The sequence below is a fragment of the Mercurialis annua genome, linkage group LG8, assembly GCF_937616625.2.
Source record: "Mercurialis annua linkage group LG8, ddMerAnnu1.2, whole genome shotgun sequence".
Taxonomy (NCBI): domain Eukaryota; kingdom Viridiplantae; phylum Streptophyta; class Magnoliopsida; order Malpighiales; family Euphorbiaceae; genus Mercurialis; species Mercurialis annua.
In genome coordinates, this window is record NC_065577.1 from 7,804,275 (window position 1) to 7,815,622 (window position 11,348).

At 34.8% G+C, this 11,348-nt stretch overlaps 2 protein-coding genes across 2 annotated transcripts; both read left to right on the top strand.

Moving 5' to 3' along the window:
• The first annotated feature begins 2,017 nt into the window (after window positions 1-2,017).
• LOC126660289 (protein RETICULATA-RELATED 1, chloroplastic) lies at window positions 2,018-6,752 on the top strand. The gene is made up of 8 exons (XM_050353699.2): window positions 2,018-2,609; window positions 3,368-3,532; window positions 3,621-3,713; window positions 3,788-3,903; window positions 4,804-4,902; window positions 4,995-5,300; window positions 5,408-5,572; window positions 6,120-6,752. Exons 1-8 carry the CDS (start codon window positions 2,196-2,198, stop codon window positions 6,403-6,405), a joined length of 1,644 nt encoding a protein of 547 aa, XP_050209656.1. The 5' UTR covers window positions 2,018-2,195; the 3' UTR covers window positions 6,406-6,752.
• A 165-nt stretch (window positions 6,753-6,917) lies between these two features.
• LOC126660290 (uncharacterized) lies at window positions 6,918-8,540 on the top strand. The gene has a single exon (XM_050353701.2). It carries the CDS (start codon window positions 7,603-7,605, stop codon window positions 8,395-8,397), a length of 795 nt encoding a protein of 264 aa, XP_050209658.1. The 5' UTR covers window positions 6,918-7,602; the 3' UTR covers window positions 8,398-8,540.
• Window positions 8,541-11,348: the final 2,808 nt, after the last annotated feature.

The window sequence follows — 11,348 nt, forward strand, 5'->3', positions numbered from 1 at the left end:
TAACGCTTTGAATGGTCGAGAGGTATATATATCTGAGTTTGGTGACACTATTCATAGTATTCAGCAGATTGCAAGGAGATTCCAATAAGTCTTGGCAGTACACTTCTCGTCAGGCTAGTTGTTTGGTGCACATAATTGCAACAACTTCTAGTTTGGAGGAGATAATATGGCAAGAATACCTCCCTGAGATGTTCAAAGAAATTTGGAGCAATGATTAAACAAGAGTGGGTCTTGGCCAAGCTGTTGGCATTTGTATTTGATTTCTTAGTTTGTTGGTTTGCCGCTTCTGTTTCAGCTAATGACAAGTTTCTTCATAAAAAAAAATGTTTTGGGTTATGTTTTAGGGTTAAAAAAAAAGAAGAAGAGGAAGGTTAGCAATGTGGAATATTCCATGTCAGCAGTAGTAGTAATCCATGTCAGCACGAAGGCTGAGAGTATCCATTTTGTACATTATCACAAAGTTTTTTTCTCCACACGATTGTTCTAATTAATGATTCTCTAACCTAAAAAGATTTGTACATTATCACAAAGTTTAATTTTGTTGTACCTTACATAACTTGAATTCATAGCACTTCACATTTTGAAAAAAATACCTATCATATGGATATTAATTAGTCGCATATCTTTTCTAGCAGCTAGCAGAGGAGCATGCCATTTTTTCACGTTGACGAGGGAACCCCCATCGGAGCCCGACCACCTAGATAAACCCTTGGGGAGGCTAGTTTCAGCATCCTCACAGCCCGGACCTCCATTTAATGCGAGCGTTTTAAAAACTCATCCGCAAATGCTTTCAGTATGTCCTATTTTTTCGGATATGAGATTCGAACCTAGATTATTTAAGTCTTATGCTTATTGTACACACTTGTGACCAATTGATCCGACCCGTGGTGTGTACTTTTTTTTACTAAAAAGGAATAAGAGAAAGAGGTATACTACCAATTGTATTGTTTAAGTTATGAATATGGAATATCATAAGAGATTTACCAAATACATTTAAAAATCTCGGGTCATGAAGACACCATTAAAGAAAAAAAATAATGCATACTCAAGATCGTAAAAAACAATAATTTCTTTTGTCATTTATTAAAAACTGAATACCTCACAGAAGATGATCCACTATTTTTTTGAAAAAGGTTAAAGGAATGATTCGCCACCATAAAACTGTAACTTTTTCAATAGCTTTTTATGATTGGGTGCATTTAAAATTGCATAATATTAAAAGTGTGAGGGGATACAATCTTATAATATTTCAAGATTAGCTCAAAATTAAAATTATATGGAGAAAAAAACTATTGGGAAATATTGTTAATTTCTTTTCTACTGTTCATGCTCAAATGTGAAACACCACCGGTAGTATTATGAGAAATGTTTTTTAAAAAAATACAATTTCTCTCCTTCTAGTGGCTGAACTAAATAACGAGCTATTAATAAAACATTGTGCGGCATGACCCACTTGTTCTGTTCCATTTTTTGAAGTAAATGAAGTGCATATACTCATAGTCGTCGTCATAATTATGACCGAGATCAAAATAATTATAACGTAGGACCTCTTGCAATTTGGTTTGCAGGAAATTCTTATTCATTTTTATAGGCGCGTGTATTCTTCTATTTTTTTTCTCTCAAATCTTGGCCAGGAGTTCTCTCCCCGTAGAATCTGAATTGTACATATTAATGCAAATGCGCGGGGTTACGACTAGTTGTACATAAAAGAGAGTTAAAAAAACTCACAATACACAAATTGTGGTCTTTTCGTCAACTTTTACTAAAATTAACATTTTCAATATTTTGTGTCAGGTTGAGGGAGCAAATTGGTCCTTTTGTTCGAGTCAAAACAGTAAAACAACTTTGAAACGAGCTTAAGCTATACACGCTTTCCTCAACCAAATAAACCAACAATACTACTAGTACCAACAAGTTGACCAGACCAAGCCGACTGTAACCAAGCCAGTTAAACCACCCGAGTGAACTCGGGTAACTCGCTCAATGAGATTAGGTGTCGTCGTTTAGCAGGCGGCTAATCCATGAGAACAAAACCCCAACTCATCCCCTTTTGCCTTCTCCCCTTTCTTCACTCTCTCTCTCTCTAAACCTTAGCCCCCAATTCTAGAGAGAGAATCCACCCAATTTCCCATTCAAATGAAATCCCAATCCTAAAGACAATTCAATTCAATTCTCTCACTATCTAACCCTAAATTATGTCTCACTTCGTCTTCGGAACAGCTCAAATCCCTACAACTACCACTAAAACGGTTCCGTTATTAAAACCTCCGGTTCCGCAGCTATGTCCACGTCAGCTGATGAAGGTGCAGCAGTCGCCGGCGGTTCAGGTTGTGGGTTATTATTATAATCAGCGCAAGTGTCTTTCGATTAAGTGCTCTTCTTCGTCGTCGTCTTCGATGATTGACAGCGATTGTGGAGAGTCGGTGGCGGCTTTGGAGCGGTGTTTTCTTGCGCCCGATGGTTCGTCGTCGGATTTAGGTTCGAGTTCGAGAGGAGGTGGTGAGTTTGGTCCGGTTATGAAAGGAGGGAATTTTGGGGCGTTTGGTGCTGTTACGTTGGAGAAGGGTAAACTTGATTTAACTCAGAAGGAGTCCAAAGTTAGCCCCGAGGTTAGTTGTTTCACACAGTTAATTATATATTTTTTAGTCATTTTTCCCTCAATTGAGCTCATTAGCTTGGGATTTTAGAAGTTGTATAGTTCGTTTCAAAGTTGAATTTTGTGAAATTGATAATTTTTGCGGGTTAGTGTTGAAACTTTAAATTATATTTTTGTTTAGTGATTTTTCACTCAATTTTACCCAGTTGCTTAGAGTTGGGGATAGTGCTACCTGTGTGTCCCTGAGCTGAATTTTGAGAAGTTTTTTACTTTTTTCCCTGGCTTAGAACACAAAAAGGATGGATATTTTGGTCACTTAGGTTTGTAGATGTTATATCTACAGCTCTTACTATATTGAAACTAGTTCTGTCACAATTTAACGCAATAGCTCGGGTTGTGCAGTGCGTTTGCCAGTAACTTTTGTGAAATTTCTTCGCTTTGTCGGTTAGAGATAAAGTTGGGACATTTTGGTCATTCGGGGCAACGGGTGTAACAAAGAATTTATTTCATGTTAATTGAGGCTTCGAATTTGGCCACACCTATTTCGTGAGTAGAGACATAGAGGAGTATGATCTTGCATAATGTGATATCATGTCTATGAAATTTGTAAAATTTTAACTTTTTGTTGCTTGGAACATAAAAAATATCAATTATCGCAGTGAATTTTACTTAGCTTAATGGAGTCTCTCTGAACTTGTTCATAGAAGGAGTTGAAGTTAACTGTAACGGCTTTGATTGTTGGCAATGTGTCTTATTCTTCTGAAATTGCAGGTTGCTCTAGGAGGAGGTGGTGGGGATATTGGCAAGAAAATCAATCACGGTGGTGGGGATGGAGGTGACGATGATGGTGATGATGACGATTATTTTGATGACTTTGATGATGGTGACGAGGGAGATGAGGGTGGACTTTTCAGGAGGAGGAAATTTCTTGAAGAGGTTAGAATTTTACCATGTCTTTTGAAGAAGGTTATCAACTTAGATTAAGGAATCAGTATACTGATTTATAATCCTTTTTTTATTACAGCTATTTGATCGAAAATTTGTAGATGCTGTTTTGAATGAGTGGCAAAAAACGATGATGGATTTGCCTGCTGGGTTTCGACAAGCTTATGAAATGGTTAATTATTGCTCTTTTATCCTCCTTTTACCCGCCATTCTTTTTGTAAATACCGAGTGTAATGTTTCTTACAGGGTTTGGTAAGCTCCGCTCAAATGGTTAAATTCCTAGCAATAAATGCCAGACCAACAACTACTAGGTTCATTTCCAGATCACTTCCGCAAGCAATTTCCAGGGCATTTATTGGAAGGTAATTTTAGTTTCTCTTTCAAGGCCATTATATTTGACATGATAGTATTTCCCTGGGATCAAAATTTCAATATCTCGGGGCAAGGAGACTTCCAGAATCCTTAACTTTTAATTATGAATGTAAACAGTAAACACAATATAATTCATACTTATCTTGATTGAATGTGAAGCCTAGATGTATGAGTTATCTAGACAGATGGTTCTCACAGCAGTAATTGTGAAAATAAAAATTTATGATTCATTAAAAATTTACGATTCATTAAAAAATTTAAACTATAATAATTATGTTTATCGACTCTTAAAGATTTTATTTGTGCAATTAGGTATTGAAGTAATTCTTTGTTACACAAGTTTCTAATTGTTTATAGTCCCATCTATTATTCGATCCAAGTGTAGCCATGTTGGTCCTTTTCTGTTTTTCTTTTTCCCTTCCCACCCTCCTCCTTCCATATCTCAGATGCTTCTCTTACACAAGTGCAAGAGAACTAGAGAAGACATGACTACCTCACAGAAGCATGTTCAAATTTACTAATGGAAGGGTTTGCTTTCTCTCTCATCATCATGATAAGAGCACATTTAAGAAAGAGGCGGTCATGATTGCCTGAAGAAGTATATATGTTTTATGGACAGTTAAAATAGTGCAAAAGAAGTTATCGCACTTGATTAACCCAATTTATAGTCGAAGGAATACAATTAGAAATGATATGCAAGATATTTAGTCTAGTTCTTACTATTTATATTTTATCCCAATTTCCTAGTGCGATATCAGCTTGTACACCCGAAGCAGTGTTTGGATAGTTTATTCTTCTCAAAACTATTCTTGATAATCTGATTCCTTAAATTGGGACAAACTGAGTAATCCATCTTCAAACTTTTGATGGTTTGATATTTTGTTTTACAGGATGATTGCAGATCCTGCCTTCTTATATAGGCTACTATTAGAACAGGCTGCTACAATTGGTTGCTCTGTTTGGTGGGAGTTGAATAATCGCAAGGATAGGTATTGCTTTTTTCGTTTATTTCAGTGAAGGAACAACTTTTATGTGTCATATAGGGCACAAACTGTTAACTAACACGTCAGTTCTGTTACAGGATAAAACAGGAATGGGATTTGGCACTTGTAAATGTGCTTACAGCATCAGCTTGTAATGCTTTTATGGTCTGGTCATTTGCCCCTTCTCGATCATATGGAAACACATTCAAGTTTGATTTGCAAAATACATTACAGAAGCTTCCAAACAATATATTTGAAAGGAGTTATCCCCTCAGAGAATTTGACTTGCAAAAGAGGGTCCATTCATTCTTCTATAAGGCTGCAGAGTTGTGTGTCGTTGGATTAAGTGCTGGAGCAATACAAGGTCAATTATCAAATGTTTTGGCCAGTAGGAAGAAAGACAGGTAAGGAAATTGGGAAATTCAACATTTTGCTGTGTTGTGTTTAAATAAGGACTTTTTGCTTAATCCATTAGAATTTACTGACGCATTGTTTCTCATTTATTGAATAGGTTATCTGTGACAGTTCCACCTGTGACTAACTACGCACGGGGTTATGGTGCTTTCCTTGGACTCTATGCGAACCTGAGGTACCAGCTATTATGTGGAGTTGATAGAGCACTTGTCAGCCATTTTGACGTTATTGGAGTTGCAATATTTTTTAGCACGGCTTTGAGGTTTGTTTCTTCTTCTCAAAAGAAAAAGTACATAAATATTTTAGACTGCAAAATCTCATGGTGAAACTTCAAACTGATTGCTATTTGCTATTAGTTGTATTTCTTTTTGGATGATGATCAGTTCTTCAGGTTTTTAAGGTCCCAACATTGTCATGGTATTTCTAAAATAATCTAATCAATATCTGAATTATTTTTTTGCTGCTTCTGATTAAAAGAGAGTGAAAACGCAATGGAAAGATAAGCAACACAAAAAAAGTCGCTTCTTTCAACAGAACTTACTGATGATGATCAGAATATTTATGCTTCTTTCTCTAGTAATCAAGCAGTTATCTGTGACAAAGTATACCAATTATATCAGATTCTAATTTTTCTTATTCTGCTTGTTTTGTGGCGATCTGATCTATAATCTTAGAATCCTTTTCTCTGATCGAAATTGCCTATTCTTACCAATATCTGTTGAAACTTGTGTTTAGTGACCAATACCGGTTCCAAGCATTTTATTTAGAAATTGTGAAATTGATACGATTTTCTCCTGGTTCCTGTATAGGGTTTTGAATGTGCAAGTCGGAGAGACGTCAAGATTGGCCTGGATAGGGGCAGAAGCCGATCCTCTCGTTCATTCAGATGATCTTTTAAAGGCATACAACAGAACTTCTGAAGATGTCGATACATCATCTTCAAAATGGTTTATATCAAAGAAAGCCCTCGTTTCTAGTCTGGGGCTTCTCGGCATCAAACAAGGGAATGCAGATTCTATCGATGGGGAACCATCAGCACCAAAAGCCCGTAGAAAGAGGATAGTCCGAAAGAAGGCATCGGCGAGTTCAGCATAGTTCAGTTGATCTAATCATGGTCATCATCCAATTTTGCTACCCGTAGATGACATGTATCTATGCGTCGACGCGAGACCTGAAAATAGCGCGGAGTAAATTTACAAAGATGACTAGGAGAATCTGCAAAAGAGTTGAAAGATGGCATGGAGGCAAATGCAATCTGAATTTTTCTCTGAGGGTAGCATATGGTTTGATTCTTGCGCTCACTAGTTTTATTTTTGTTGCATTATTCAGTGTGTTGTGTAATACATTAACATAAACACTGAAGTTGACTGCACTAAGTTTAACTTTTGAGCTAACATTTGTTTTTTTTTAGCAATAATTAAGTAATTTATTTATTTTCTTCATGTCTTTTCTAGCAAATGCTGAAGTCCATTTATGTTTCACTTGATTGAGACCGATCTGTAATAAAAATTGCCGTTGTATCAAATTTAGGAAAGATAAATAGTCCATACTTTAAGATCGAAGTTCGACCTTAGCATAAGGAATTGAGAATTTCTTGTTTAGGTCGAGTTTTCGCGCATCGAGCAAGGACTCGTCCAGCAGCTATTTTGCTCAAGATGAACTGCTGGTCGAGGAACGCTTCCTTCCTTCCTTGTCCTCAAGCAAGGTGCTGTCAAGCACTTGGTTTGATCGACTTGAGTTCGTGGTCTGGGAGACTTGGTTGTCAGGCTTGAGCGGACCTTGAGCATGGTTTTTCCTTCATTTTTTTCTTTCTTCCTTCGTGTTTCTCTTCGTTCGTTTGTCCGTATTGATCCGTATATTGTTTCTTTTTGTTCCATGACCCATGTATTGTTTCTCTGTGTTCCTTGTTTCACATTTCAATGCATTTTATCCTGTTCATGATTATGAGGGTCTTCCTTTTTAGCTGGTTTCCAGTTCTTTCCAAGACCCATGCCATCTAGTAGAATATATTCTAAAATCTCAATTCCAACCCAACAGACTAAAAATGTGAGGTAAGGATTCAAACTAGGGTTTATGGGTTTATGCTATGCAATGTGAACCACTAGTATATTATTTGAAAATCCAAAGAGCCTACAAGGAAAAAAGAAACTTGTATACATTAGCTTTTAAAACACATTTCCATTTCATACTATATCCTCCAAAATCTAAACCCATACCCTTCCCCTCATCTCCAACCTCCACCACCCCACCACCACCTGACCACCACCTCAGGCGGTGGTTCAGCCCAATACAATGAACCCAATCCTCTCCACTGCCCAACAATGGCTAGTAAACCACCCCAAAATCCTCAACTTTTCATGGACCCCTGGTCTAACCTTTGGATCCACTCCCCAATTTCTCATTCTCACAGTCCTAACCTACCTCACCTTCACTCTCCTCCTCTCTCATAATTCCATTTCATTTCCCATTGGACCTAATTTCCTCAAACCCATCACAGCCATCCAGAGCTTCACCCTCTTCCTCCTATCTTTAATCATGGCCATTGGTTGCACTCTAAGCATCATCTACCACCACAAACATGATCTCACTCATATCATTTGCTTCCCTCCTCATACCAAACCATCTGGGCCCCTTTTCTTCTGGGCCTACATTTTTTACCTCTCAAAAATTCTTGAGTTTGTTGATACCCTTCTGATCATTCTTAGTAATTCAATCAAAAGGTTGACATTTCTCCACGTGTATCATCATTCCACTGTGGTGATTATGTGTTACTTATGGCTGTCCACGTGTCAGTCTTTGTTTCCAATTGCTTTGGTGACCAATGCAGGTGTTCATGTTCTGATGTATTGGTATTATTTCTTGTGTGCAATGGGTATTAGGCCCAGATGGAAAAGATTGGTGACTGATTGTCAAATTGTCCAGTTTGTGATAAGTTTTTTAATTTCAAGTTTGATGGTTTATTATCATTTTAGTGGAGTGGGTTGCTCTGGAATTTGGGGTTGGTGCTTCAATGCTGTATTTAATGCTTCTTTATTGGGCCTGTTTCTTGATTTTCACTTGAAGAGCTATGCCAGAAAGAAAGTTTGATGATCTTGATAGATTAAGGTCCTTCAATTTTGATATTCCAATTCATTTTTGGGTTAATTTTGTTTCCATTGATTGATGTGGTTGACATTTTTTTACTATGTAATAGTAGGAAATGTTGAAATTTATTATCTTTTTCTTTTCCAGCATTATTCTTAATTTATTATATAAATAAGCACTTTAGTACTTCAAGAATTTAATTTTACATTTTTAAGAATGGTGATATAATATGTTGGAGAATTCCACATCGAATAATTGAAAAGATATCAAGTAATTTATAAATGGAGGTTAATAATATATAACACAAGCATAAATGGCGCAAATTGAAAACAAAACGAGGGGTTGGAAAAGGAAAAAAACACTTTGTAATGGGAAAAGATTGCATGATGAGAGTGTATGATTTATGATTTGAGGCGATTCTCCATTTTGTCATCCTTAGTTTCGCGTCAAACTATGACAAAAGTATATTTTTTTTTTTGAATTGAGCAAATTAAACTTGAATAAACTTTTATATATTCCATAGAGGCACAATGGTTTAAAAAAAGAGAAGTTTAGAAAAATACCTAAAAAATTAAAAATATTTGTAAAATTTAACTCATAAACTGAAAGTTTGCAAACGTACCTAAAAAATTTATATATTTATCTTTTTTACACTGCAGTTTCAAACAGTTTTAAAAAATACAATTTGAAACCATCTTACAAAACTTTTCGCATACAGTTTCAAATAGAGTTTCAAACGTTTTCAAAAAAAAAAAAAAAAATTGAAACTGTTTTATAAACCGTTTCAAAAATAGTTTATAATAGGTTTTCAAATGGTTTATTAAAAAATAATTTGAAACTGTTTTCAAAAAAAATTCAAATATAGTTTCAAACGGAAAGGGTTTTTAAAAAATAGTTTCAAACAATTTGTAGAGTATTTTTATAAATTTTCAGAGTAAAAAGATAAATTTTTGGACAAAAATGTAATTTTTTTTTTCAAATAAGGAGTATTTTTAAAAATATTTTTGAAAAACGGAGTATTTACTGCAATTTCCCTCAAAACAATTCCAATTTTCTTGTCTTTTTGTAAATCGAACTAAATTCTTGAATTTTAGCTGGATTTAAAATTTTAACAATTAATCTATCCAGTTTCAATAGTTATTAACATTTTAAATTATAAATTAAAGTAATTTCTAAATGTTTTTTAAATTTCACTTCATTTTTATATTTAAATATGTATAATTTTTAACAACTAATTTTTGAGTGAAGGTTCAATTTATCCCCTGAACTTGGCACGAAAGATCAAATAAGTCCAACCTCGTAAAAGTGGATCAAATCACCCCACAAGTATGCAAAAACGGATCAAACACCCCCTTCCCCACTCTCACCTTAGAGAGTGAATACGCTCTATGATTTTAGGTGATTTTGGATGGTTAAAAGTTTAAAATAATCTTTAATATTTATATTATTTACAAAATTGACAATTAATTAATTTTTAAAAACGTATTTATTTTTTACAATTTCATAATTTTAAAATCATATTAATTTTTAACTAAAAAAACAGGGACCCATTTTTAATTTTAACCATTCTATATCATTTAACCTAAACCCATTAACCCAACCAACTCACCGATTGGAAAAAAAATTTCCGGCATTAAGAAAAAATTCTGGTAGTTTGACTGCCGAAATCGATGAAAAACAGATCCCCCGGATCTGTTCTTCATCGTGAAGAAGAGCAGATCCGGTGGGGATCTGCTCTTCAGGCGCGAAAAACAGATCCCACCGGATCTGTTCTCCATTTGTGAAGAATAGACCCGCTGGGTCTGTTCTTCACATAGACCCAGCGGGTCTGTTCTTCACAATGTAATAGACCCGCTGGGTCTGGGTAGCCGGAATTTTTGGTTGGCGGTGGTGGGGTAGCCGGAGTTTTCGGTCGGCAGTGATGGGGTAGCCGGAATTTTCGGTCGGCGGTGATGGGGTAGCCAGAGGTTGTAGTGGAAGAAGAAGAAGATTAGGAAAAAAAGGTAGAAAAAAACCCTCAATTTTGTGTTAATTAAATAGGATTAATTAGTGTTTTAATTAAAACTAATAATAGTTAAATATGGTTTATTAGGATTAATTTTTAAAATTAAATTATTCCACTCTCTTTTTTTGTCAAAAGGCTGAAACCGGTCCGATTTTGCATAGTTGTGGGGTGATTTGATCCGGTTTTATGAGGTTAGGCTTATTTGATATTTCGTGACAAGTTCAGGGGGTAAATTGAACCTTCACTCACTAATTTTTTAATGTACATGTAATTAATTAACTTTTTGAATTTAACCATAATTATGATTGCATTTTTGAAATGAATTAAAATTACCAAAATCAAAAGTGTTGGTTTGATAGTATAATAAGTCGAAAATGTTTGGATTTCCTATCCATTAGACCTTCCCTTAAATCTAGAGTATATAATTAAATGAAAACTGAAGTAAGATTATAAATAGGCTAAACCTATCATAATAAAATTTCTATAATATTAGCTTTTATTTTATTTGATTCTTAATAATCTTTTTACATTTAAATAGTCACTTAAATATTTAGTACACTTATGATTTTTTCTCGAATGAAACTACAAAAAATATTATCGTTTTAATTGCATGAAATAATGCCATTTTATACCTAAAAGGACCACATGTGTACAAGGTAGATAATTAAATAATAATTTAAATGTAATTAATTTATCAAAAACCAAGTGAAATAAAAAGTAATAGTATAAAAATTTCGAAATGAGTTTAGCTGTATAAATATGTGAAGTACTATCAAAGAGTTATATCTGAAACGGAATAAGTTATATCTAAAATGGTATAAGTGCTGAGTAACATTCTGTTAAAATCGTGCGTTCATTTTCTCCTAAACTCTTTCTTTGTAATAATAATAAAAAGGCCTAATCACTCAAAAAACCCTCACCTTTATTATTTTTTTCAATTCCACCCGAC

What these genes read in the sequence shown, in the direction of transcription:
- LOC126660289 (XM_050353699.2), top strand. Translation starts at nt 2,196, where the DNA reads ATGTCTCACTTCGTCTTCGGAACAGCTCAAATCCCTACAACTACCACT. An exon ending in GGAGGAAATTTCTTGAAGAG is followed by an intron (nt 3,533 to 3,620) that starts GTTAGAATTTTA and finishes TTTTTATTACAG; the next exon opens with CTATTTGATCGAAAATTTGT. An exon ending in TCCAGGGCATTTATTGGAAG is followed by an intron (nt 3,904 to 4,803) that starts GTAATTTTAGTT and finishes TTTGTTTTACAG; the next exon opens with GATGATTGCAGATCCTGCCT.
- LOC126660290 (XM_050353701.2), top strand. Translation starts at nt 7,603, where the DNA reads ATGAACCCAATCCTCTCCACTGCCCAACAATGGCTAGTAAACCACCCC.